Source organism: Hydractinia symbiolongicarpus, chromosome 10, assembly GCF_029227915.1.
Source record: "Hydractinia symbiolongicarpus strain clone_291-10 chromosome 10, HSymV2.1, whole genome shotgun sequence".
In the NCBI taxonomy this organism is placed as follows: domain Eukaryota; kingdom Metazoa; phylum Cnidaria; class Hydrozoa; order Anthoathecata; family Hydractiniidae; genus Hydractinia; species Hydractinia symbiolongicarpus.
This window is the reverse complement of record NC_079884.1, coordinates 13,013,477-13,041,459: the sequence shown is the minus strand read 5'-3', so window position 1 is coordinate 13,041,459 and position 27,983 is coordinate 13,013,477. Positions and strand designations below refer to the sequence as shown.

Here is a 27,983-nt window from a genome sequence, read left to right as displayed (position 1 = left end):
TTCTCATTCTTTTAGCTTTTTACAGATATTCTAACCTTGGTTATCCTAAAAAAGTAAATTTGATACAAATTTTAAAATAATAATGAAAATAATTGTAAAAGCAGATCTAAAATTCAAATTTTGTCATATTAAGAAAAAATAAAAAAAGGTCCGATTTACCATTTAATCGTAAAATGCTTGACATTTTCTCACTTAAAAATATTTTAATAATTTCTGACAATTTCCTGACTTAGTGATTCTGTGTTGAAAAGAATAGAATTGAATATCATAAAAATGCAGATATTTATTTACCAGGCTGGTTTGCTGGTAATAAACGCCACATAAAAGAGGGACCTATTAACAGCACGTTTAATACATTATTTACAACTGCAGCATGCTCATTGAGACGGTAGAAAATACGCTAAATTATAGCTAGCAAACATTCCACAAATAATAAGACTGAGCACAGAAAAATACCTCAATTTAACTAAAAGTTCTCTATTTCGAAATCAATATATTTTTTATATATACGATCATAGCATACATTTTTTTTGGCAACCTCTGTTCCTAATGTTTCTTTTCATTGTTGTTCTTATCAATGTAACAGCATAAGAAAAAGAAAAAAATATTGCTTGATAAAAAAGCATGGATATACGCAAAACTTTATAAAAAAATCACGATAATATAGATCTATATAAAATTTACTTAAAAATCTTCATAAAAATTTAAATCAACAGGCAAAATTAATATATCATATAAAATCAGTTCAGCTAAATAACGTAATGAAATAACTTGATTTTCACTACAACTATACATAAACATAAAATATATGAATGCTGAGAACTGAAGATGAAACCCAGCTTCCTTCCTGTCTCTCGCTTTTAGCAAAAATACATATACAAATATTTATAATTCTGTAGTTATGTAATTTAAACAAAAGGAGAATAAAGGGCCAATTAAAAACGATGCATCTTCAGAAAAATGTAGCTAACTGAACAGAATAATGAAATGTAAATTACAGAATACATTTTACAAAAAACTATAAATTACCGAATATGTTTATTTTTAGGTGTAATTTATGAGTATTTGTGAAAATCAGTATTTGCAAGTCATTCTAAAACGAAGACTATCACAAAAACATACACAATGAAGACAAAACAAATAATAAGAAAGAATAATAAGAATAAGGACGCAAAACAATCAATACAATTTAAAAACAAAAACCAACACCAAACAGGAGAACTGCAAAAACATATCAAAATAACTACATAAAATAAATCCATAAAATATCTCCATAAAACATCTCCTTAAATTTCACAAATGTGAAACAGAAAATCTAAAACATAATATACAGAAGTGCTAACCACCCATGGCAAAAGAGTAGTTACAAGTGAACAGCTATGCATGAAATACATAACAGTTGAAAGGGAAGATGCATTCAAATGGACAGACAGCGTAAATAAATTACCATTTGCAGTGTTTAAAGCAAGCGCACTCACATCAGGGTGGCGAACAAAATGTTTTTCCCAAACAATTTAAAAACACTTGACAGTATTAGAGCACAGCGAAAAGTAAACAAGCAGCAAAAGATGTCGAATTTCATTTTGCAGCTGTTTTTCAACTTTGTCCAGTAGGAAACAGAGCAACCTAAAGTGGCTTATCAAAAATTTATAAATTGAAGAACAATTCCAACACAAGCCTTAAAAAGTAAAAATTTAAACCTGACGAGTATATAAGAAAACAAAATACGAAAATCCTACACTGAGGCTACCACAGTCTCGTTTGCAATTTGATATCTCTCGGTGTCTAACAACAATCCTAACAGCTTACACAAATTATCGTCGTTCGCGCGAAGAGTTTTAGGATATTGACACAGTGTTCGTCCTTTACACAAATCAGGAATCGCCTTCTGCTTTACACCATCCAACAAAACGACTAGTTCTGGTGTACGTTGGCACGAATGATGAAACAACATCGTTTTGATGAAACTAAACTCCGTATTTACCTTGCAAATTTGGTCGGGTTGTTGTTCAACCAGTTTATCCGTGCATTGCAGAGCCTATAAATCCAAAAACAAAAAAACAATAGCTTATTAAACTAATGAAAATGGCAGGGACAATATAAAGAATAAATTATGTTCCCTATTTGCAACCTCTCCACCCAGCATTTTCCTGACTTGTAAAAAATGTTTTCCGTTTTCCTTGTCTAATGTAGCTCTTTCCCTGATCTTCTAGACGATACGAAAACTCTGTATTCTGAATTTACTACCTGCTTGGATAGAAGAATTTTTTCTTGATCTATGGGACAACGGTGGATATGCTCACCCTTTACCTCGCACACGCAGTCCGAGTCAAATACGACATCACCTTCTACTAACACGTATCAACGAGATATCACCAAAATATGCACAGTACCTTTCGTCCAAACTTACCCCACTTTTTAAGCTGCATAATACCCGGTAAAGGTGTTTCTTGGTCCGGTTTTTTTTGTTGGTAAAACGAGGGGAAAAATACAAGTGCTAAGTCATATTTAAAAAAACCCTCTGGAGGCATTAATTTTTTCAGCATTAAGTAACATGACCTTTACCCTATAGCATAGACGTGTTGAAAATGTTAACGTTTTAAGCATTTGTAATTTACCTGCAGATAGCACGGCGATAGAATGAGAAGAATCTTTTTTACATTAGCCATTTTATCCGGCACCCAGTGCGGTAAACCACCCATTTGGTTGATTTCAACTTGACTGCACAAATCAATACACACAGATACACCATACGATGATATTAAGCTAGCCAGTTGAAGAATTTTCTCCTCTTCTTTGTTGTCTAATGTGCAGTGCGAAACATAGACATCCATCACACTCTCGACTGCAAATACAAAATTATAAACAAATATTTAAAATAACGGGAAAAACACCCAGCACAAACAAACATAAAGAGGTATGACTGGGTCTTGCTTGTAGTTGCTTTTGCACATCACAAGATGTTTTAAAAGGGTTTTTTCCTAAAGTTTTTAAGGCCACCTGGTCTAATTTAAAGGCAGTGGATCATGGTTCGGTATAAAAAGGTTCGAGGTATAACTTTTGTGTATAAAATCATCTCCACAAACAATTTTGAACATTTCGTGAAGAATGAATTGTTATAAAAAGATGGAAGGATGAGAGAAACACTAAAATTATCTAGCTAAAAACATGATAATTTCTGCAGTAGGAAGTTTCTTCAATTTCATCACTTTCTTTCTTCAATTTCATCACTAAGTATATAAATAAGGATGTTATTTTAATTGTTAGCTGTTTCTTTATAGATATTTTTGCACTTTTTAATATTCACATAAGGGGGCTGTAGCGGTCTAGGGCGGAGGCATATCCCTCTTGCCAAAACCCAAATTTTTTAGTCGATCAAGGTTAATATGGGAAAGACAGGTGTCGAAAACGTATTTATAGGAAATCTAGAGGGTTAAAACAGTGGTTAATGCAGTTTTTTCGTCATTTTCTAAAAGAAAAGCGTCAAACCAGCACGCTATAAAATGTCTACCTTTTCACACTATAGACAGCATTTATAAATTGTCTGTCACATTATCTCGCACTCTCACACAACAGAATAATCCACGTCGAACGCAAGAAATTCGTAGAAAATGGCTATGCTGACATCAGGAAGAATCAGCACATCTCAACAGTTGGAATTTATTCAAGTAACTAAATATTCTAATCCCAAGTCCACTCTGGACATTGATTTCAAAATGTGTGCATATGTGATATAGAAATAACTTTTGCAATTACTGATTAGCCATCTTGTCTCAATATATTTCTCCAAATTGGTGCAAGTGCTGTATACTAACTATTAGGGGACATGGGTGCATGTCCCCTAATAGTTAGTATTGATAATTTTGTTACTACAGTAGCACTGGAACCATTGTAGAAGTTTCCTATGCGTATGATGGGTTTTTGAAAACAATAGAAAACATGGCAGTTTAGCTGTGAACAAAAATCTTCAGTTATTACGTATTAACTCACTTATTTGAATCTCAAGGTCTGGTTTTCGTTTCTTTAAACTAATCACCACAGCAATAATGATGAGACTGGCACCAGCGAAAATGCCTATAATAATAATCCACCATTTATTTGTCTTCTTCTGTTCATTCTCAGTTAGTGGTATAGAAGTAATAGATGTGTGTACTTCGTTTGAGGTGGTTACAGGAGGATAGGTTGGATCAGCTATAAGAAGAAAGAAAAACAATGCTGTTAGAATCGAATCACCACGTAGCCAGTTTTAATATCAACAAAGTTGAGGGTTACTTTGTGTAAGACGAACTACATAAAATGATCTATTTTTTTTTTTTTGAAGAGTAAGTCAGCTTACTGAAAATCTATATTCCACAGCCTGTCACACAATTTCAGTCATCGCTACTTTGTGCATACCTGTTAGCACGAAATGGGGGTATTAGGCATGATTAAAATGGTATTGATTATAAAACCCCTAGATTTTAAATAAAAACCTTGCTATACTTTGGTTCACAGGTAGATAGATAAATATTATATATGTAATACTACAGGGTGGCCAACAAATCTTTTAAAAATTCCAGAATACCAAGACATTTTCAGCAAATTTTGAAAGTTAGCAAACTAACAAGAAGACCAAAAAATATCAAATTATATTTTGCAGGTGTTATTAGCAATTTCTGATAAAGTTGAATAACCTGAAGTTAAAAATTGTGAAGTTAAGAACAATTCTAGAACAGGCCTTAAAGTGACTTTTTGAGTACGTAGTACCAAAAAAATCCTAAAATAATTAAGCAAATTTACAGCAGTTCACCACCCTGTACTATATCCAGAAACGCAAAGACCATTTTATGAGGTCTGCAAGTGGGAAAAGCATAGGTTTTTAATAAATTAAACCCCAGTTTGAGCACTAAATAAGTGCTGGTAAATTGTGCCCTACATCAAGGTGGAGCGATTTAGTCCAGGTATAAGTTATATCACAAACCCAATGAAGTGCTCACAACAATAGAGTGTTTCGGGTAAGATAGTTTCACCCTCAAACAAATGTAGTTGAATCAATTTGACACTGCTAAAACTGTTTCCACTTACATTTCATGAAATACAAATTTTAACATAACATGGCCTTATAAGGAAAACATATTTTAAGTTTGCTGATATTGACAAGTATTGTGTGAGATCAATAGATAACGAACCAACCAAAATAACATTTACAAACACAATAAAAAGAAGGCAATTTTTTTTTTTTTTTTGGGGGGGGGGAGATTTTTTGTAACAAAATATTCTACAAAAATAAAAAGGAGAAAAATTTAAAGGATAATTCTGATAAAAACATTGGGCCTAACCAATTATTTTTTGGAATCTCAGGTTTAATTAAAAGTTTGTGTCTTAGATAATTTAATAAATAGCAAGGACATTAATCTCTAAAAAAAATTTCTAAACTGCTTCTTTCTCCCTTTCTTGTGATTTCTATGTTAATATAGCTGATGTAAACAAGTTGACATAAAAATATATAACAGCAACAATGATGATGGTTCAACATATTCAACATTAAGTATGGGAAGGAGAGGGAAAGTTGTCACACAAACTAAAAAACAGCTTTTAAAGCAGTCTTTTAGTTTGTGAGGGATTGTAAACTAAGGAATTCTAGTTTATTATTCTTATTAAAGCGATAAGACAAAATGAATTGTCCTTATAACTTACGAGGACATTTGCCAATGCGGATCATCTTTGTTGAAAGCGCAAATGGTGTGGGTCGAGGAATAATCTAAAAAAATGTTTAATAAAAATGTTAAGAGTTTACTTTGTAAATAAGGTAGCTAAAATGTATGCAGAAAGTAAAAAAATAGATTACCGCTAAATCATAAATTTGACCTTCTACAAAAACTCTCTTCTTTGTAAAAAAAAACTGATTTTTCTAGAAAACAAAACAAAAATAAGGTACTTTATTAATAAAATTGAAAATTTAACCCACCAGCAAAAAATCCCTCTTACAATAAGGTTGAAAGAAGGTATCTCTTATTGTTTCTATCTGTAACAGCAGGGAAGATGTGTTCATTTTCTGTTGAAATAGACAAAAAGAGTTTGTCTTATTTGTTAATTTTCACAATGTTACGGCAGGACGTTGAAGCCATTGAATTACACTTGTAAGTTTGAGGCCAAAAATCTGTGATATCTAGTGGAAATAACTAATGTCATCTTTTGCGTGGGTAACTACATGGGACAAAAATGTGACTAATTTAAAAAATCTTGGTCAACTCGTTCATTTCGGAACAGACACCATCAAAAAACATTTAAATCCTAATATCTAATCCACCGTTCTTAAAGAGCACATGCTCCTATACATTTTCTTGATCAAGCGCGGTTTACAGTATGGTACAAGTTAATGCTATCCCCTGAAAAAGTTGTCTGATGTCCTGCACAAACCAATTTCCTGTTACTTAGCGAATCAAGAAATATTTGAGAATTTCGATATAGTTTTAATGGCCAATGCAATTAAAAGATGTGTTAGTTCAGTTGTTGCGTATCATAAAATCAGGAAAACAACATACTTTTACTTGAAAACACATATTGTTGCTTGATCCATCATTAAATGCTAATTGATAAGAATCAACTGTTTTATTTGCAGCAGCTACAAGAAAACAAGAAGAAATTGATTATCCCAGCTTTGGACAAATTATTTCTTTAATTAAAAAGGAACATTTTTAATTCATTTAAATTTGTTGACAAAAAATTAATACCACTTGGTAGACCCCAGGAGATCATGAAAAAATAGCCACCATGCTGCTGAGATCTTTCACAGTGAAATGTGATCTTTTTCTCAGGAATTTGGCCAGGGTATCCATCAGGATTGTTATCAGCACCCACACAACCTGAAAAAACATACTCTTAATTATTTCATAGTCCATGGAGCTGATTACAGTAGTCAAGCATAATTTCATGAAAATATGCTCTTTTATAATAATACGAAAACTGTGTCTGTAATAGGCGTAAATGTGTTCATTTTTCTTTATAGGAATTATATAGGAAATAATACAAAGCTTTCCAAAAATATATATATATTAATGTATCAAAATAAAGTTTTGGTGAATTAATAGCATTTCAAATTTTTGCACTTTTTTGTATACTTGACTTAAATAAACTTTGTAACTACTTATGAGAAAAATGTATTAAACATTTTAAATGTTTTTACGTTGCGTAAATTTTGGAAGCGTCTTTTCGATTATGGAGGCACCATTAGTTGGCAGTCAATTTGACTGTTGGTTTTTGTGTCCTGATAGTAAAATGTCAAATTTCGGCAGCCCTTGACAAAATTTATGCCAAAATATCACTCGTTTCAGGCATTTTTACTTTAGTTTTGCTAATAACCCAGTAAGTAAAAAAGATCTATATGTCAGTTGCAATAAATTTTTGTAATGGTTGGATATGAGGCCGCATCCTGACACAAGAAGTTGCTAAATATAATTGACACTTATAAAATTATATTTTAGAACAGCAACACAGCACACTTCAATCAGTCATTAAAACAAAAAACAGTTTAAATAAAAACTGCTTGCTTAAAAATACAGACTTGTTCAATGAGATTGTATAACACCAAGGAATAAGATAATACATTGCAATTTGAAAACAGCTGTTACCTCACCTGTCTTAACACCATCATCATGGGAATCATCGGAAAGCTACAAAAAATATTTCAAAAAATAATATACTAAGTGAAAAATATATATTCGTTAAGTAATCAATGGATGATTACCTTTGATTCATCACATGTAATGCAAGTTTGCCTTTTGCTGAACAGAATGCTAATGTATGTAATATACAATAGCATTCTTTTTAGTCAGGAAAAAAATCTTCAATTAGAAAAGCTAGATATTATTATGTCATGAACAAGCAAGTTTATTCCAGACTAGGTTTTTACATCTAAGGCTGTCATTGACGGCTAATGATTGTAATCATCTTTGGCTAATTATTAGTTGAGGACATAATTAGAGGATTAAAATTAACATTTTGACTGATCTATCATCCAATGATCTTTTTCAGTAAGGTGAATACTTATTAGTGTACCCTCATCGGGATTTCAATACAAACACCAAAACAACCATATTTTTCCCATAATAATTCTTTTAAGCGTTATCCCCCAGGCATTTTTGGTTTATTTTATGCAAAGGATTTAAGCAATAAGGTTTAATACTTTGAGCAAAGGCTTGGGAAATTAGCATGATTGAGGCAATTGGTAAAAACATGACTACCTGTCTTCGATATCGTCTTTTTGCACCGTGTTGTGAAAACAAGACATTTGCTTGTTTTGAAACTACTTGTCCAAATTGATTAGTTGCAACACACTGGTAAAAACCTTTCTCAGCCAAAGAAACATTTTCAATCTCTAAATTTGATGTAACTTTTTTCTTAGATGGAATCATGGAAATTCTGTAAACAGAATTTGAAGAAATAGGAACACGTTCATGATACCAAGTTATTGTTAATGGTTGCTGACCGATTACGACACAGTTAAAATGAACGGCTGGTCGGGGCTCCTGTACATCCTGAGGATGTGTCACAATGATAGGGAAACCAGCAGGAAGCTCGCTTTCTGTTAAAAAACAAAAACAAAAAATATATTGTACAAACAATAAACAAATCTACAAAAACAACTTTCATGTTCATATAACTTCATTTTAGCAATAAATTCTTTTGTTTCTTAGCTAAGGTAAACTTGCCACTTTGCATTGTTTTCCAATAATCAAGACCAAAAAAAAATAAATGAATGAATGAATGAATAAATAAATAAAAGAATAAATAAATAAAAAAAACAAATAATTTAAAACAACATTAAATACTAACCTTTTTTAATATTAACAAAAACACCTTTTCGAACCACCTGATCCTTCCTTCTAACAATGCATTCATACAAGCCATCCATTTTTTTTAATAATGGTCTCACCATCAAAATACTGCCAAATTTCCATGGTAATCTGTATGGAGGAGGGTGTGTAATATTGCGATGATTATGTTGCCATGTTATATTTACATTATCTTGATAATTAACTTTGCATGACAAATATATAATTTGGCCTCTTTGAGCAACAATATGGGAGTTGGGAAGCGTAGGTGGGTGTGATAATTCTACATGTAAATCTAAAAACACAATATATCAATATTTCTACAACACATTGTCACTAAACAACATAAGAAATCATTCTGCACATGTATGCACCTTAATTTGACATCTAAATGACTTTTTTTGTCGATTTTTAAAGCAGAAATTTAAAAATTGAATTGCTTCCATTTTTTATGGGCTGATAGTAGAATTTTATTTTACAGAAAATAACTTTGTGTTATATGTCGGATAAAACTTTCTATTACCATGTTATTCTTTTGTTCCTGGGTTTCTTTCCTAACATTTTGCATGTAATTACGCTAGTAATTTTGAAGTATATATCTTATATAAGCAGCTTTTGCATGACTCCACAAGTTGATGCAACCTTTTTTTATACAAAATTTCTGATTGCAATTTCTATTGCAAATTCTATGAGATTAGCCCCAAAATTTTAATTCTGCTCAACATTTTAAGAAATGAAAAAATAGTTCTGATTGATCATTTAAAAGTAAATTCTTGACATTTTGAAAGAGATGATTGACTTTGGACAATATTTTGAAAATTCCTAGAACTTTCGACTTATCTGACATAGTAAATGGCACTCTAGAGAATTTGTACAAATTTTAAAAAAAATGTTGTGATGTATGGAGGTGTCATTGCTAAAGGCGTCAAAATTTTCGAATCAATTTTCATTTCCACGGTTTTTTTAGCTTAAATAACTTTTTTGCTGGCCTTACAAATGCAAAAAATATGATTAGATAACCATTTTCTTTAAGCTAATTGGTGACTTTTGCGAATCTTGAACACTCCTTACAAGTCTAAAGATGGCGCCGTGGCAAGTGGTTGTCATCACTTTGTTGTTGTTGTTTTTTGTTCCAGAATTTGAATGTACAAGATTAGATGAATTTTTTAAGAAAAAAGGTTTACAGTTATTACATCAAAATGTTTGTGGCTTGAAATCACAAATTATAAGTTTGTATCCGGAATAGGAGTAAAGGGCAAGGATGAGGAGTCAGATTTTTTTGTTAAAAATGGCTTGAATGGCTTGAAACGCTTGAATGGCTTGAAACATTACGAAACAACTGAAATCAAAATTCGTCTTGATTACAGATTATGTCTGGCGTAAAATACCTGTTGTTAAGAAAATGAACAAAATTTTTGAATATACATAAGTGTTGAAAATATTTGTTGAGAAAAAACTAAAAACTCTTAAACGCAATAAATCTACGGGTTTAGATGAACTGCCACCAGGCATGATAAGAGACTGTGCGAAGTGCATATCACAACCTCTTGCTTATATTATAAACATGTCAATTAGAACTGGTGTTGTTCCATCATCCTGGAAAGAAGCAAATTCTATACTTCCAATATTTTCTAAAATTCTTGAACGAGCTATCCACTCTCAGTTGACAACTTATCTCGAACAAAATGATTTGTTGACAAATTCACAATTAGGATATCGACATCACTGATCAACAAAGCTTGCTTCAACTATCTTATTTGATGACATTCAAAAATTAATTGATACTGGTCTGATGGTAGGAGTAGTCTACATCGACTTAACTAAAATGTTCGATACCATAGGATATAGCATTCTGTTGAATGAATTAAACACCTATGGAATTGACGGGGTAGAACTTCAGTCGTTTGCGGATTATTTGTTCAATAGAAACCAAGTTGTTTCCAAAGATGATGTACTCTCAGCGAAAAAGCCTTTGTTCAATGGGGTACCCCAAGGATCTATTTTGGGTCCCCTATTGTTTCTAATTTTCTTCAACGATTTTCCAGACTGTCTCATAATTTGCAAAGTGACAATGTATGCTGACGACACAGCTATTTATGTCAGTGGAAAAAAAGGAAGACATTGAATGTAAACTAGAAAAGGATTTAAAAAGAATAGCAAAGAATTTCGATGACAATGAACTAATTATCAATCTTAAGAAGGGTAAAACAGAAACGATGCTGTTTGGAACAGCAAAGCGCTTAAACAACACGAATAAGAAACTCGATATATCTTATAAAGGACAAAAAATTAACAACGTATCAGAATATAAGTATCTCGGAAACATTGTTGACAGATATTTGAATTTGAATAATAATTTTGACAAAGTTTATAAGAAAGCTAGCCAGAGATTAAAATTGTTAAAACGACTTAGACTGTATGTCATGGAAGATGCTGCTTACAAAATATACACAATTGACCTATAGAGGTCCGCTTAAGCTGAATTACACAATACACAATTAGAACGTTTTAAGTCATTGGAAAAACGAGTGAAACAAATAATTGGTAAATCAGTACTCAGCATCTTGAATTGCATAAATAAAGAAGCACTGATGATTGTTAAAAGAACCTTGGAAAACGTAAAATGTCAAAATTTGGAAGGTTACTTCAAATTAAACAATCATGAGAAAACTACCAGAAACAATACCTCGTTCAATTACCCAAATTTAAACTCAAAATTGGGCATCCTAAAATCTTATTTTTTTCCTTTAGTTTGCAAAATCTTTAAATGTTTTCAAGATTGAAATACCATTTAATACATATTTAGGACCAATATCTCAGTAAATCGCTTGCGTAATCTTGATAAAAAAAATAATTATTTCCTCCAAATCTATGCTAGCAGTACTTCGATTACTATAGGGGTTGGACAACTCAAAAAGATTGAAAATTATTGTCAACGACCAACTTGTTATCCCAGATAATATTAACATGTTCTTTTAGCTCTTGTTTTTAATACCATTTAATACCATTAAACCCTTTTTTGTTTTGGTTTTAAAAAATAAATTTAAATGATATTTTTTTAAAAAGTTATCTTTCACTTTCACTGCACAAAGTAATGGAATTACTTTTAATCAGAGGAAAAATAGTCCATTTTTTATCAATATTTACACAAGCAATTTAATGAGCAACAAACATTTAACTGACCATATAGTATTTTTAATATTAATTATAGTATTATCATAATGGAGAAGGGTGTCATTACAAGCATCTATTCCAGAATTTGTGCCAAACATGACAGTAGTTGTGTTATATCCATTAATTTTCTTGACAGTTTCTTGGTGACAGTTTTAAAAATGGCGACTATAAACTAACATCAATGTTCACAAGCTAGTTAACTATGTGGATAGCATCACATGCACATAATTTTAAAACTTATTACAAAAGCTTTGAAAAATAAATGATGACCTTGATCAATGTTGCAACAGCCAAAGGTGGACTTAAAAGAAACATCCCCAGGGAGGGTTTGTTTCAGACTTGCCAAAAAAATAGGCTGAGCAAAATCACTCATGGAAATTCTACTGCACAAGTAGTCATTTGCTCAGAGGACGATTTACTTCTGATAAGGCCTGTTTTTAAAAAGTGTGAGTGTGTCATATTTGTTTTATCCAATAAATCTTTGTTCTTTGCCGTTTTAGTTAAATGTTTTTCTTTTTTTTATAGAACAAATAAATATATTTTATTCATTAAAAATAATTAAAATTTAATTGAAACATAAATAAACTAAGGTTAAATAAAATGAAAATTGATAAAGAAAGGACAGTATAGAGCAAAACTGTATTCTCAAAGGCTATGAGCCACACAAGTGTTTGACTTAAATGTTTTACTGGAAGCAAAAACAGATGAACCATAACAAATCTTTCTTAGTATTAATAGTAGTGGTAGTAGAGTAAAATTAAATTGTAGGAAATGTTTAAAACCTTGATATTTTTAAAAAAGTATTTCAAAAGAGATTTTTTCTCTCCATTATTATAAGGAATTCGTGATCAGAAAAATCAGATGTATCTATGACTTGGGCAGTTTGCCATAATTATGTGATTACGCAACTGTTATCTCACAAAAAAACACACTTAATAAGGACCTCAATGACATCAATAGAATATGTAACATCAATGGAATGTTATCATAAACAAAGGAGCATTAAATCTTGAACACAGTTTCAATATTTTGAAAACTGTTCAAATATACACAAAAACAAAATTTGGCAACCAGCACAGGTGTAGTAAACATATGTAAACGATGTAACTCATCTGCAGAAATTTAACGTTTAATAAGTGAAGGCCTACCTTTACTTTTGCGAACGTCAACCTAAAAAATACCCAAAAAAAAAACTTAAAAAACAGTTGAATGGGGAAAAAGGAAAGGAAGTAGTCATGAGGATCAGTCTATATAAAAATAATTTTGATAAAGAGAAATTTGATAGACCATTGTCATGGCAAGTTCTTGAAACGCTGGCCAAAATAATGTGTAGGATGTGTTTGACAAGTGAGTGAGAAGATACTGACTCATATAAGGTTTTTTGGATACGTCAACATGTCTATTCTGAAATGGCCAAGATGATCAAACTTTGGGAATTCACTTCATTTTGGCCCCAGGTGGCTCCCAGTTACTAATGCAGAATTATAATTCCATTGAAATATAGCTTCACTAATAGCAATAACACATTATTGATGTAGGACTATAACTTCATGCAAGAGATTATTTGTAAATTAATTTTGTGGCGCCGTAGATTAGTGGTTATAGCTTTCGTACTCTGTGCGGGAGACCGGGGTTCGATTCCTCTTGACGGCGATTCAACATGGGCGAGTGAATGTTACCATAGCCCCGGGTTAACCCAAGCCATGTGAGGGAAATTGGGGAGATGGCACACTGTGTGGGCCGTTGGATGTTGCCGGGAGTTGTCTAGTAGAGCGTGGGCCCTACTAATTGGGTCTGCGTAGCTCAAAATGAGCATTAAATACTCTAGGACTCTCCATCTAAGCCATGGCCCCTCCTGGAAATAATAGACAGGGTATATCCCTCGATATTTGTGAGGCTAGCCATGTAAAATATGCACATCTATCTATCTATCTGTTCGTGAAAGTTACAGAAAGACAGAGTTAGGGTATTCACATAAGATCTATCTCTATAATTAAAGATGTAAAGGGTAAGTCTGGAAGGATAGGTTGATGTGTGTTTCCACATCCATCATCATCATTCACAGTTCATTGTCCGTTATCCTATTATCCTATTCACGGCCTGGAAATAGAGGAAACACTTTCATATCCTCTTTCACTTGTCATTTTCTTTAAAAAAACAAACAGAAAGTAGTTTATTGTTTATTTAACATATTAGTACAGGTTAAAAAAATCTTAAAAAGTTAATAGGTATATGAACTAATTGTGAATTCCAATCAAAGCGACAGTTTCCAAATCACATTTTTAGACAATATTTCAGTTTATGCAGGTGGTATCCAGTCAGTTTTTTTAATAAGAATAATAATGAAAATGTAAAAAAAAAAAAAAATTAAGTATGTGCTGAATATGTTCCCTTTTAAAATAGTTTTGTATAAAAAAAAAAAAAAATACAGAAAGACAAATTTTTAGGACAAAGCATATTAATTAATGCTGACCTCAAAAAGCAACATGGCTTTTAAAAAAAACAATAAGACACATTCATGACCAAATATCTATTGCAAGAATTAGAAATTTAACCCTAACGAGTTAAGTGAAACTTTTAATTCTATCAATGTTATTTATGTTGTTTGTAAAACTTCCTATAAATCTTTAATTTAAACTTCAATGAGCCATGTAAGATGTCAATATTACTTTAACCCTATTTGTGCAGGAGGGGGGCTGATTCAAAATTAGTACTTTTTTTCTATATGTCATGACCTCATCACCAAAAAATGCTAGCGTCATCAATTTTTTCACCAAATTGTTTATTAATACCTGGACAACACTTGTGGTAAGTTTCAAGTCCAACGGACAACAATTGTAAAAATTATGGAGTGGGGGGGGGAGCAAAACAGTCCCAACCCTCCCCCAGCATTGAGGAGCCGCTAAAAGCCCCAGCAGGAATGGGGTTAATGATTACCCTTTTATACCAAGCTATTATGGACATATTGAGTCAGATTTGCGTGAAAGAAAATTGTTTATGTAAGAGCCTGAAATGAATTTAGGCATATGCAGAAGTTTGCACATACAATTGGCAAAAGACGACAGGCAAAAGAAGGGGCAAAAAGAAAAGGCAATAAGAATGGACGATAATCTTTTATAGTCAAATTTTAGTGTATTTGATCTATAGATTTGCTGTATGACCAGCTACTGTATATATCATATAATAATATCAGCTAACTATCCTCAGGCTAATTATCAGTACTCTGTGACCAAGACACAGCTTGAATTAATTCCTCTATTTGACAATATGTTAAATATTTCACCAGCCGACTGATCATTGTATTTTTTAATTTGTCGTTTCTGCTAGATAGGGCAGCTTCCCTTTCCCTCCTGTGTTTATTTGAAGCATTAATAAAGGTATTAGCTAATTAAAAATAATTCAATGGATGTCATTAAAAATTAATTGCAGTAATGTATAGCTTAATACTTAATAAGATCACATGACCTTTTAAAATTGCAGCTAATTAGCGGCTAGCTATACACCTAGCTTCCAGTCAGATTTTATATCTGATTAAAATTTAAATTAAAGTAAAAAAATACCTTAGAAGCATGCACCAAAACCAAGTGTACACACATTAAATAAAACAGCATCATTCATATGTTCCTTTTAACATACTATTTGTCATTCATACCAGTCTAGAAATCCGTTTGGATTCTGCTTTTTTTTTTTGTCGTAGTTTCTGAATATCATGTTTCGATTTGTGACGCATGTCGCTGACATACGCTGACCATTGGATTGTAACCCCGAAGGCGAGACACTTCAACGCAGAGCTTATTTCAGTAAAAATTATGCGCACGTGGAGGGGAAGCTATTACACACCCTTGTACCCAGGAATACTTGATAAAAAGGCAAAAATCTCTGGGGACGAAGCCTATACAGTAGACGTCCGTTAATTCGAACACGCAAGGGACTAAATTATTTGCTCGAATTAACGAATGTTCGGATTATCGGAAGTTCGGAAAAAACAAGAATTTTAATAAACGTTTAAAGGTTTTATGCTAATATAACTTTATTACAACTTTACTACAATTTTTTATAAAATCTTTTAATGTTGTTTGCTTGGCGATGGTCAAGGCCTCCAAATTCTATGTAAACTTCCTTTTATTAAAAATGCCAATTTAATTAATAAATTTAAGGAAATTTGCCACCATTGATGCAATAAAAATGAATAAATATGAAAACGTTTTTATTTTTTTATTTTCCCATTTTCCCAAGATTTTATTTATCGATACACAAAATTTCGAATTAACGAGCATAATGCAGCCTTGGGACCAAAAAATTGTTCGAATTAGCGAAATGTTCGAATTAGCGGAGTTCGAATTAAGCAGCTCAAAATATAAGACTTTATTAAACCAAACTCAAGGGACTTGGCAATTTGTTCGAAATAACGGAAAGTTCGACTTAAGCGGCATTCGAATTAACGGACGTCTACTGTAGCACAATTTTAACTTGTTTTTTTTTGTCTTGATGGCCCAAGTAAATAATATTATTCAAGCTACAAATAACACATTCTATACATACTAGTCGTTGCCCGTGAAAAAATTCACGGGTTTGCCCGTCCTTTATATTTACACGTCTCAACAAAGTGGATAAAAACATCTTGCATTTGATATTCGTGTTTCCGTAACATGATTTTCTCACTCAGCGGGGGGGGGGGGGGGGGGGGGGGTCTGCGCAGAGACAGACAGACGACGTCTATTATTATAGAGATTATCGACTTTGTTGTGACGGGCGAATTCCCGCTAATTTTTCCTCGAGAATAACGCTCTATCTACACCAATTTTATATCTCCTATATGTTTTAAACAATTTTTCAAAGAAAGTGCAGGTAATAATATAGTAGTAAATGGAATGGATTCTTCCACGGGTTGACGTCTAGTATATAAAAATAGCCGCCGTCCGTCTATTTGTCAGTCTGGTACGAAAAACGAAATGCGATCTATAAAGGACGGGCGACTAAATATACCTCATTGCGTGCGTCTCCCTACTTGTGGTACCATTTTGCGTGACAGACAGACACACGTAAACGGGTATTATATAGAATAGTGGGTAAATCATAAACTGTGGACAAATCCACGGGTTTGCCCGTCTTTCATATATACCATTTCGTATTTTTGTAACACGACTTTTGTTTCGCGTACAAACAGACAAACGAAATACGGCTATTATTAAAGAGATAGTTTGTGACGCAAAAAAGAATCCAAAAATACGATTAGTTGTTCTTTTTTTCATTTAGTTACCTGTCACCATGGTTATAGAAAGGCCGTTGCCTAAATATGTTTGTATTACAAAACTAAATCAACCGTGCTTATTTTGTTTTCTTTCCATAAACCTTCGGTTGTACAGTGGATGTTGTGTGCATTTCTTTTCGTGTCATGAGAGGAGGATGTTTTAAATCAGCTATAAAAAGAAAATACAGAATAGAAATACAAACTTAATTACTTTCTAATCCGCTTTGCTTAAATGAAATTAAACTTATTTATTTTCCCGTAGACAGACTTGACAGAATAAAAACAAGTTGTTTGAGAAGGGGAATCACGTGACAACGTGATACCGAGGTTATTACTGTAAGGCCTGTTCTACACCGAAAATAAATTCTTATAAAAATTATTGGTCATATCATGGATATATCCTTTTAGTATATCTACGGTAAAATATAATGTGTAAATTCAATGCCATAGCAATGTTATTAAAAAAGGATCAGAAAAAATAACAATACCGTTCCCGTGTCCCTAAAACGTGTGCGTTTCACAGATTGTATTGAATTTCAATGCGTTTCCACAAATCTAAGAGTTGCTAATCTTTAAACCCCCCTCGGCGTGTTTTATTCTCGCGGAGACATTAAAATTAAAATCAAACCCCCTTTTTCTTCCCTCCTAAAAAAACGGCACTGAAACTAGACTAAAATTCGCAAACTTTTCTCCAGTCTTTTTACAATCTCACTTCTTATTCGATAACTGGCGGGATATCACTTGCAGGAAAATCAATCGTTTAAATTATGCATGATCATACATCCAATCAAATTTGTCACGTGACCGACCAGGACCTTGTTCGAATTCCGTCCAAATAAAGACTATCAAGCCTGGGGATGATGAGGTTGCGAAATTCGATTATTATGAAAAAGTGGCTTTCGAAAGCCTTCAAAACTTCCGATTCCCAGACGTTTTAGAAACATTTTGAAAACTCTGATTGGGACAGGTTTTAACAAAAACATTGTTTAGCGAAAGTGGCGAGTGGGCGGCCACCATCAACTTCTAAATGTCGACGATCCTCAACCATGTCGCCAGGGTTTTGTGGTCCCTAAACCGTTATTACGGAGTGGCCAACTTTTCGCCGCTATCAACTTCATCAACAAGGCCAAATGCGCTGGGAACGAGGCTGGACGATCCTGTTATAACACAATAGTTCTGCCTTAGTATGTGAAATAAAAAATACATTGAACATTATGTGTATTAATATAACTTACTTGGACATTTGCCGATACGGACCATCTTTGTTGAAAGCGCGTATGGTGTGGGACGAGGAATAATCTAAAAGAAAGTTGTTAAATCTTACTCAACCTCGTCCTCAGGCGTCAATTTTCGCTTTTTTATTGGTGAAGGCGACATTCCTAATTTAAGAAAATTCTAACAGGAGGCCTTAAAGACTGGGTTAGATCTTACTTTGTTAACATCAACAAGGTAGCCAAGATACATGGAGGAGGTAAATAAATACTTTTTAAAAAATTAGAAAATAAATATTACCGCTAAATCATAAATTTGACCTTCCACGAAACCTCTCTTCTTTGTAAAAATAAACTGATTTGTGTCGTTCTAGAAAAAAAACAAGGCTCGTATGTAAGCAACGTACGAAACTTGACAAAACGAAGTATAAGTATCACACCACCAACTATTTTAAACATTTTAAACAATCATTGGTCAAAAAATTGCAAAATGCACAAAAGATTGACCACGAACCTTTTTCAGTATTTAAAGCAACTTACTTTCACTTGGAAACAGATAAAGGAGAACGAACCATAATCAAATGTTACTTGATAACCGCTGGCTGGTTTAGTTTTTGCATCTGAACGAAAACAAAAAAGCTGATGAAAAGATTTATTCTCAATATCATATAAGAGTTAGTTTGAAAAAATTATTGCCCATACCAATTGGTTGACCCCATGTGATCAAAAAATAATATCCGCCATATTGATCAGATTTTCTACAGGAACCTGTTATTGTGTTTGTGGGGATTTGACCAGGGTATCCATTAGGATTGTTATCAGCACCTCTGCAGCCTAAACAAATATGTTCTATATTATTTAGTGTTACATTGTGGGAATATGGCAACCTTGTCCTCAGGGATTTTTTCTCTTTCTGACAATAATCTCTGGGGACGAGATGGAGCGTACGGTTCCGTATTTTTTTATTTTGTTTTAATAACTCTCAGAAAGAATAATATTTCAGTATAACTGTTAGTATTAAATTTTTTTTTAGTAAGTACAAAACTTTAAAAATCTTTTTTTTTACTAACATTTCGTCTGACGAAATAAACAGCGAATTTAATTCTCATGCTGTGTACTTTACGTGTACTTTGATGACAAATGACGTATTGTAATCACCAAAAAGTAATATTTGGTAACAAGATAAAAAAGGGTGCCCTACCTTTTGTAACACCGTCATCAAGGTTTTTATGTGGAAGCTAAATGAATATACCAAAAAATATATAAAAAAGACAAAAAATTTTGGGTTGTATATAAATACCATTTTATTAATAACCGTTTTCCGTCTTTTGTTTATCTGCGTAAGACGCGTCCTGTTACAAAAACACGAAATGCGATATAAAAAAGACAGGCGTCCCAGTGGATTTTTGTACGGGCCACCGGCTAGTATTAAATATTGGTGTGCGATGACAACTTTTAGTTAAACTAGTTTGCCAAAATGGCCCATATGGCTCACTCCTTTTTCAATTTAAAAACGCTTTTCTTCTGCGCTTAAAATTTCTCTGTATGTGGTCTGAAATCTCTTCTCACCTTATTTAAAAAAATTTGGTTCACAATTTTGCACCCATATAGTCTGTGTTTTTTTTTTCACTTTTCGTAAGAAATATAGAAATATACTTGACTTACATCGCGTGGTTCGATTTACGTTATAGAAGGCTCCAGTAGGCATGTGTATAAATAAAATAATACAGTGGAATCCCGTTAAGACGGGCACGCGTTGAATAGAATTTATTAAGTGGGAAGAAATAAATAAATAAATAATAAATATAATAATATATATAATAAATATAATAAATATAATAATATTTTAAAAAATGTAAACAAGTAAAACTCTTTCAACATATTTAGGCAAATGATAGCAACAATGACGTAATACAAATAAGAAAAAAACAAATACCGTAGCAGTATGCACCACAACGAATTGTAAACAAGTTACATAAAATAAGAGACACATCATCTTTGCAGTTTCTACTTTCTGTAAATACTACAGTTAACTTTTCAAGATTGACTTTTCTATATTTCTTTTCTTCTTTTATATTAGTAACTTTTCTCAATGTCAAAATAACAGGATTCGATTTATTGATGTCATTTGCTAACAATCAATCATTGATTTATAACCCTGAAAGGTGAAGTTTGGAGAACTTTATTACAAGAGTTATTCATGCTTAGGGCTTATTGTGAGATCTCAGAATTTCTTTACGTATGCGGGTATGTAGTCTTAAAGAAATCCGTAGGACAAAAAAAGCGAAGGCCTCACCTCTTATCGCTAAAAAATTGAAAAAAGCCATGGAATATTATTCCATAATAAGAGGATACATATTAGCTGTATTTTGTACGCCAGCACTATGAGTAAGTAAGGTTTTTTTACAAGCATATCGGAATGGAAAGGAAAGAAAGAACGCAGGATTGGGTTGGGTTTTTGGTTAGTTTTCTTCAATTTTAATTTTTGTTATGAGTGTGTTAGTTATCTTGTTTAAGATTCCTTGTGACAAAATAGCGTTTGATTTTCTTCCATTTCCGATATCAAAGTACTGGAAACTGATTGTTGTTTGTAAGACAACCTTTTTAATGGATATTGGTTACTGCAGTTTCCATCGGTGAATTTTTACCACGAGACTTCCAGCTAGTAAGTAATTCTTAACAAAGAGTGTATATAACTAGCTGTATGCCTTCATAATATAGCTAAATGTATGGTATACTAGATGTATGGTTTCTATTCAAATGAATGTTACAGTGCGTATTCGTTTGAAAATGACATTTCACAATTTGCTTCATGAGAGATGTATCAAAGCTAAATCACACTTGAGATTTAAATCAACTATTGACGAAGACATGGCGTAATTTTAAAACTATTATATTAAAACAAAGTGTCAAACGGGCTTCACAAAGATAAATAAGGCAGAAATTTAGTTTCTGGGGCGAAATGAAAATTTCATTTCCATCTGTCTTATAGTCCTTATAAATGTTTGCATGATTTTGGGCAAAATGAAATCCATTTTGGCATTGATTTTGGTCCAAACGAGCGAAATGTAAATTCATTTCACCTCACTCTTAATTTATTCGTGGAAACACAATACACCGGAAATGGAATTATTGTACACGTACAAAATTCCGGTGCATGTGCACTTTGTATAATTCGTCTTTCGTTGCGGGTACACGTAAGGGTTACATAATATGCTTAAAAATTAACACTTAGTAATAACGTCATTTTTTGTGTCCTACTACTAAAGGATTGTTTTCTTCCGGTCTCTGAAGTTTTTTTTTTCATGTATGCAAATTGTGTCATTCTCAAATTTATTTTATAGGTTACATATTAATTGGTTTTATCATAATAGACGTATCGAAATCCTAGAAATGTAATTTTGTGAGACAAACCCTTATCGCCCCCAGTTTGCATAAATTCAGCTAAAAATCTCTGCGTGGGAGCGTTTAACTTTTCAGTTTACAAATCCACGGTCAACATTACGTCACTAAATTAAATCTTGTTATTCTGACATTGCAAAAAGCTACGACTATAAAAGAAGACAATGAAATATAAAAAAGACAATCTTAAAAACTTTATTGTAGTATTTATACATCCTCGTTCCCAGGGTTTGAAGTCTGATGTCAAAGCCGCTAGTGCTTACTTGACGGCCAACAAGACCCTGGTACAGGCTGCTTTTCATAATCAGTATATTGTACTATAAATAATTAATGATTTGTCTCGCTATTACAATTTCTCCCATTAGTAAAAGCAACTTGATCAAGTCGTTTCTTCACTTGTACATGGCGAACACGATGGATCTTGGTTGTTTATGTTTTTCAACGCTTGACTTTAGAAAGTTTTATTTCAAACCAAGTTTTATTTGTTCAGCTGAAACTATATTTTATAGTGATGAGAGGTTTTAATCTCAAAGAGCTCTGGGGACGAGAATGTTAAGAAGTATTATTTATCAACAAAATGTGGTAACGTGTGATAAGAGAAAACTGATTGTTGCGCTGTGAAAAACAAAGCTAGAGGTCAACTGAACAGACCGAATACGTTCTGTGGCAATAATCGAGTACGATTTTACGGTACAATTTTAATAATTGTTTCCCAAAAGAATCTCCCCAGTCCTACAGCACGTTGCAGTGTCACTTGAAAACGTGTGAACCGAGGGGCAGAATATAAACTGGAATTTCCTGTTACATACACGCTCTAAGGACCGCAGAAAGCAATTCAGTGAATAAAATATTTTGTAGGGAAAGAACTCAACTTCAACAATAATATGAAAAAGAATTGTTTAAAATGAACCTCTCTTTATTGTTTTTTTCGTTTGTTTGTTTTTTACCCTGTCCGAAAGAAGAAAGAGATTTTAGGGGAAGTTCATTTCATGACCCTGTGGATTTTTCCACGGGTTGACTATTCCATACATACGGGGATTTTAAGCGATAAAGATTAAACGATAAAGATCTAAAGATGCTCTGACAAAGATCAGGGAGAAAATTTATCAAAATTTAATTTGTTATTTATTGCCTTAAACCCAAGAAATATTTGCTAATTAACTATGAAAAGGCAAACCTATAAAGAATTCGATAAAGATATGGTTAGAGAGAATAAAAAACATATTTTGCAGATATTTTTGTATCCAGTCTACAAGTTTACCGAGAATAAAGATCATATAGTGTTAGCAACACCTACGAGGAACCCGTACGAAATTAAGATGTGTTTTGCAAATAGACTAAATTGTTCTTTTCTTCTTTATTTGTCTGTGACAATGGTTATAAAAAGGTCATTGCCTAAATATGTCTGTATTACAAGACCAAGTTAACCACAAACTCGTGCTTTTTTCGTTTTTCTTCCATAAACCTTGGGTTTCACAGTAGATGTTGTGCGTACTTCTTTTCGTGTCTTAAGAGTAGGGTATGTTGGATCTGCTATGAGAAAACAATACAGATTAGAAATAAAATGTTCAAATCATGGTCAAACATAATGCCTAAATTCAATGCCATAGCATTGTCTTTTAAAAATGGATGAGAAAAAATAACAATATTGTTTCCGCTACCCTAAACGTGTCCGTTGCACAGATTGTATTGAACTTCAATGCGTTTCCAGAAATCTAAGAGTTGCTAATCTCTAATTCCCCCTCAGGCATGTTTTGCTCTCGCGGAGACAGTAAGTTTAAAACCAAACGCTCTTCCTCTTCCCTCTTAAAAAAACGACATTGAAAATAGACTGAAATTCGCGAACTTTTCTCCAGTCTTTTAATAATCTCACTTTTATTCGATATTTCGCAGGAAAATCACTCGTTTAAATTTTGCAGGATCATGCTTCCGATCAAATTTGTAACATGACCGACCAGGACCTTGTTTAGATTCCGTCCAAATAAAAAAATATCAAGCCTGGGGATGAGGTTGCGAAATTCCAAAGTTTTAAAAAAATAGGAACGGCATCAAAACTTTTGATTCCCAGAGTTTTAGAATATTTTCGGAAACTTTGGTTGGGAAGGTTCAACATAGATTTTACCAAAACCTTTTTTTGGCATAAAAGTGGATAGTGGGAAGGCCACCATCAACTCCTAAATGTGGACGATCCTGTTTTACCACATTAATAGTTCTGCCTCAAACTGGTCCCCAGCGCCTTAAAAATGAGATAAAAGGGACAAGTTTGAGTTCTGCCTTAGTATGCGAAATAAAAAATACCTTGAAGATTTTGTGTATTAATATAACTTACCTGGGCATTTGCCGATGCGGACCATCTTTGTTGAAAGCGCGTATGGTGTGGGACGAGGAATAATCTAAAAGAAAGTTGTTAAATCTTACTCAACCTCGTCCTCAGGCGTCAATTTTCGCTTTTTTATTGGTGAAGGCGACATTCCTAATTTAAGAAAATTCTAACAGGAGGCCTTAAAGACGGGGTTAGATCTTACTTTGTTAACATCAACAAGGTAGCCAAGATACATGGAGGAGGTAAATAATTACTTTTTAAAAAATTAGAAAATAAATATTACCGCTAAATCATAAATTTGACCTTCCACGAAACCTCTCTTCTTTGTAAAAATAAACTGATTTGTGTTGTTCTAGAAAAAAAAACAAGGCTCGTATGTAAGCAACGTACGAAACTTGACAAAACGAAGTATCACACTACCAACTATTTCAAACATTTCAAACAATCATTGGTCAAAAAATTGCAAAATGCACAAAAGATTGACCACGAACCTTTTTCAGTATTTAAAGCAACTTACTTTCACTTGGAAACAGATAAAGGAGGACGAACCATAATCAAATGATACTTGATAACCGCTGGCTGGTTTAGATTTTGCATCTGAACGAAAACAAAAAAGCTGATGAAAAGATTTATTCTCAATATCATATAAGAGTTAGTTTGAAAAAATTATTGCTCATACCAATTGGTTGACCCCATGTGATCAAAAAATAATATCCGCCATATTGATCAGATTTTCTACAGGAACCTGTTATTGTCTTTGTCGGGATTTGACCAGGGTATCCATTAGGATTGTTATCAGCACCTCTGCAGCCTAAACAAATATGTTCTATATTATTTAGTATCACATTGCTATAACATTACAACCTTGTACTCAGGTCTTCTTTCTCTTTCTGACAATAAGCCCTGGGGACGAGATGAAGCGAACGGTCTCATATATATATGTCTCATATATGTCTCATATATATGAGATATATATATGAGATATATATATATATATATATATATATATATATAACAAGCGTACCAAGTACCTTAAGAGATAAAAAAAAAGGTGCCTTACCTTTTGTAACACCGTCAGCAAGGCTTTTATGTGAAAGCTAAATAAATAAAACAAAAAATGTGTTAAATAGAAATACATATACCGTAATGCTTCGTATAAACGCCCGGTGCGTTTAAAAATTTTTTGACGTTTTTTGGGGGCGTCTATTTGAGGGGGGCGCTTAAAAGGGGTCGTTTATTAAATTTTTTACACTTCGTCTCTTTTGCAGTTTTTAAGGATACCTATAATATATATCTTCACAACAGAAAATAAAAGATATTCACATGTTTTAGTGGATAAACTTCAAATCGAAAAACTAAATTTCCAACCTTAAACCTAAGATTTAGGAAAAAAGTAAGTAAGTAAGTATACTTTTACTATCGCCTCGAATAAACGCCCCTTATGAGGGAGGGGCGTCTATTCGAGGTGGACGTTTAATAGAAGGGAGGCGTTTATTCGAAGCATTACGGTTACCTTTTGTCAGTCGGCGTGTAATTATTTAAAAATAAGGTCATTGAATCAAGCCCTGGGGACGAGGTTGCTTTGTTTACGCAATGGGTTCCTTTTTCATTTTCATTTTCATTTTCATTTCAACAACTGCTGATGATAATAACAAAATTTTTTGGGTTGTATAAGAATACCATATTAAAAATTGGTACGTCGATGACAACTTTTTAGTTAAGCTAGCTTATTAAAATAGCACCTAATGCTCAGTCCTCTTCCAATTTTAAAATACTTCTTTTCTACGCTTAAAGTTTCTCTCTATGTGGTCTGAAATTTCCTCTTTACAACTAAATTAAAAAATTTGGTTTGAATGTTGCACCTGTATTTCTTTTACTTTTCGCGACATAAAAACTTGGCTTACATCACGTGGCTCGAATTATCAACAACTTTATGTTGTAGCAGTCTCCAGTAAGCATGTGGTTAAATAAAATAAAACAGGGGAATCCCGTTAAGACGGAGAGTGAAGCTTCGAACGGATTGAGTTTAGTTTAAACTTTCACGCAAAAATCTTCATAAAACGGACAATCATAAGGCGGGCAGATTTTTTGCACCAAATAGAAATTTCTCTTGTTAACACAGTCATTAAAGCGGACACTGCAAAAATAAAATGACAAAAAAAATATTTTGTTACGGCTTCTTTCTCTGCTACATTTTTTGTCCTATTTTACACTTTTTTATTTATGTTTTCAAGAACTTTTTTAGTGTATCGAAAACAATGTGCAATCAAAGATTGTTTTACTCAAAGTTTGTAAAAATGTTTTTAAAAAGAATACCTAAATATTTTGTTACGCCTTCTTTTTAAAAAGAATACCTAAATGTTCACATGTATTGTGAAAAATTGCATTAAAATATACTTTGGTCCAAATCCCGTGTAAAACTTAATTTTTTGGCAAAAACTCTATAAAGCGGACATCGTGTTTGAGCGGAAATTTATTTTTGCACGGGTGGTGTCTGCTTTAGAGTGATTCCATTGTATTAATCATTCGCAAGCTTGGAGGTTTAAGGAGTAGAATTAGGTCTAGTAACTTTTGATATCGTGGAAGAGAAGTGTCTTACACTGCAAAATGAAGTGCTTCAAACGAAAGGGGGATTATCGGAGGACAGAAGAGAAGTGTTTTGACTTAGAAGAAAGGTGTAAGCCCAAGGGCCATCATACAATGATTCAAATATGTTTTTAAGTTTTACGTCGAAGTTAGTCGAGTATTACTACCACTAATAAATATTAAGTGTTCAGTCAAAGATTTCACAGTAGAGGTGTGAGGATTAAACATTTTGAAAAAACACTCGATGATACAATATATTAATGATGAAATATAAAAAATAAAAAATTCTTTAAAAAATGTCAAAAAGTAAAAGTCTTTCAACGTTTTTTGTGCAAATAATAGCAACAATGACGTAATACAAATAAGAAAAAACAAATACCGTAGCAGTATGCACCACAACGAATTGTAAACAAGTTAGATAAAATAAGATCCACATCTTCTTTGCAGTTTCTACTTCTTGTAAATACTACAGTTAACTTTTCAAGATTGGCTTTTCTATATTTCTTTTCTTCTTTTATAGTAGTAACTCTTCTCAATGTCAAAATAACAGGATTCGATTTATTGATGTCATTTGCTAACAATCAATCATTGATTTATAACCCCGAAAGGTGAAGTTTGGAGAACTTTATTACAAGAGTTATTCATGCTTAGGGCTTATTGTGAGATCTCAGAATTTCTTTACGTATGCGGGTATGTAGTCTTAAAGAAATCCGTAGGACGAAGAAAGCGAAGGCCTCACCTCTTATCGCTAAAAAATTGAAAAAAGCCATGGAATATTATTCCATTATAAGAGGATACGTATTAGCTGTATTTTGTACGCCAGCACTATGAGTAAGTAAGGTTTTTTTACAAGCATATCGGAATGGAAAGGAAAGAAAGAACGCAGGATTGGGTTGGGTTTTTGGTTAGTTTTCTTCAATTTTCATTTTTGTTATGAGTGTGTTAGTTATCTTGTTTAAGATTCCTTGTGACAAAATAGCGTTTGATTTTCTTCCATTTCCGATATCAAAGTACTGGAAACTGACTGTTGTTTGTAAGACAACCTTTTTAATGGATATTGGTTACTGCAGTTTCCATCGGTGAATTTTTACCACGAGACTTTCAGCTAGTAAGTAATTCTTAACAAAGAGTGTATATACATAGCTGTATGCCTTCATAATATAGCTAAATGTATAGTATACTAGATGTATGGTTTCTATTCAAATGAATGTTACAGTGCGCAT

At 32.7% G+C, this 27,983-nt stretch overlaps 3 protein-coding genes across 5 annotated transcripts; all 3 read right to left on the bottom strand.

Moving 5' to 3' along the window:
* Positions 1–461: 461 nt before the first annotated feature.
* On the bottom strand, positions 462–15,707 carry LOC130662295 (uncharacterized). Its single transcript, XM_057461117.1, has 12 exons — positions 15,548–15,707; positions 13,136–13,157; positions 8,815–9,108; positions 8,223–8,563; positions 7,616–7,652; positions 6,714–6,845; positions 6,525–6,604; positions 5,828–5,890; positions 5,677–5,740; positions 3,991–4,191; positions 2,619–2,845; positions 462–2,038 (listed from the first exon to the last, which is right to left on the bottom strand). Exons 1-12 carry the CDS (start codon positions 15,599–15,601, stop codon positions 1,736–1,738), a joined length of 1,818 nt encoding a protein of 605 aa, XP_057317100.1. The 5' UTR covers positions 15,602–15,707; the 3' UTR covers positions 462–1,735.
* A 1,507-nt stretch (positions 15,708–17,214) lies between these two features.
* LOC130662293 (uncharacterized) lies at positions 17,215–21,363 on the bottom strand. 2 transcript variants are annotated; one of them, XM_057461115.1, is made up of 7 exons: positions 20,386–21,363; positions 19,651–19,687; positions 19,152–19,283; positions 18,990–19,069; positions 18,751–18,819; positions 18,474–18,537; positions 17,215–17,407 (listed from the first exon to the last, which is right to left on the bottom strand). In XM_057461115.1, exons 1-7 carry the CDS (start codon positions 20,443–20,445, stop codon positions 17,316–17,318), a joined length of 534 nt encoding a protein of 177 aa, XP_057317098.1. In that variant the 5' UTR covers positions 20,446–21,363; the 3' UTR covers positions 17,215–17,315. The 2 variants fall into 2 exon arrangements, with proteins under 2 accessions (XP_057317098.1, XP_057317099.1); XM_057461116.1 differs by lacking the exon at positions 17,215–17,407 and adding an exon at positions 17,737–18,395.
* Positions 21,364–21,737: 374 nt separating this feature from the next.
* On the bottom strand, positions 21,738–27,983 carry LOC130662292 (uncharacterized). Of its 2 annotated transcripts, none has more exons than XM_057461114.1 (7): positions 27,140–27,983; positions 25,235–25,271; positions 24,854–24,985; positions 24,692–24,771; positions 24,458–24,526; positions 24,181–24,244; positions 21,738–23,381 (listed from the first exon to the last, which is right to left on the bottom strand). In XM_057461114.1, exons 1-7 carry the CDS (start codon positions 27,194–27,196, stop codon positions 23,275–23,277), a joined length of 546 nt encoding a protein of 181 aa, XP_057317097.1. In that variant the 5' UTR covers positions 27,197–27,983; the 3' UTR covers positions 21,738–23,274. The 2 variants fall into 2 exon arrangements, with proteins under 2 accessions (XP_057317097.1, XP_057317096.1); XM_057461113.1 differs by having other exon boundaries at positions 21,738–23,384; positions 27,140–27,977.

Coding starts and splice junctions, on each gene's coding strand:
- LOC130662293 (XM_057461115.1), bottom strand. CDS start 20,445: ATGATGTGTCTCTTATTTTATGTAACTTGTTTACAATTCGTTGTGGTG. Junction 19,284..19,650: donor TGATGACGGTGTTACAAAAG/GTAGGGCACCCT, acceptor ATATTTGTTTAG/GCTGCAGAGGTGCTGATAAC. Junction 17,408..18,473: donor CCGTATCGGCAAATGTCCAA/GTAAGTTATATT, acceptor TTCTTTTTATAG/CTGATTTAAAACATCCTCCT.
- LOC130662292 (XM_057461113.1), bottom strand. CDS start 27,196: ATGTGGATCTTATTTTATCTAACTTGTTTACAATTCGTTGTGGTGCAT. Junction 24,245..24,457: donor GTCAAATTTATGATTTAGCG/GTAATATTTATT, acceptor ACTTTCTTTTAG/ATTATTCCTCGTCCCACACC. Junction 23,385..24,180: donor CCGCATCGGCAAATGCCCAG/GTAAGTTATATT, acceptor GTTTTCTCATAG/CAGATCCAACATACCCTACT.
- LOC130662295 (XM_057461117.1), bottom strand. CDS start 15,601: ATGATGCTGTTTTATTTAATGTGTGTACACTTGGTTTTGGTGCATGCT. Junction 4,192..5,676: donor CCGCATTGGCAAATGTCCTC/GTAAGTTATAAG, acceptor TTCTTCTTATAG/CTGATCCAACCTATCCTCCT. Junction 2,039..2,618: donor TATCGCCGTGCTATCTGCAG/GTAAATTACAAA, acceptor TTGGATTTATAG/GCTCTGCAATGCACGGATAA.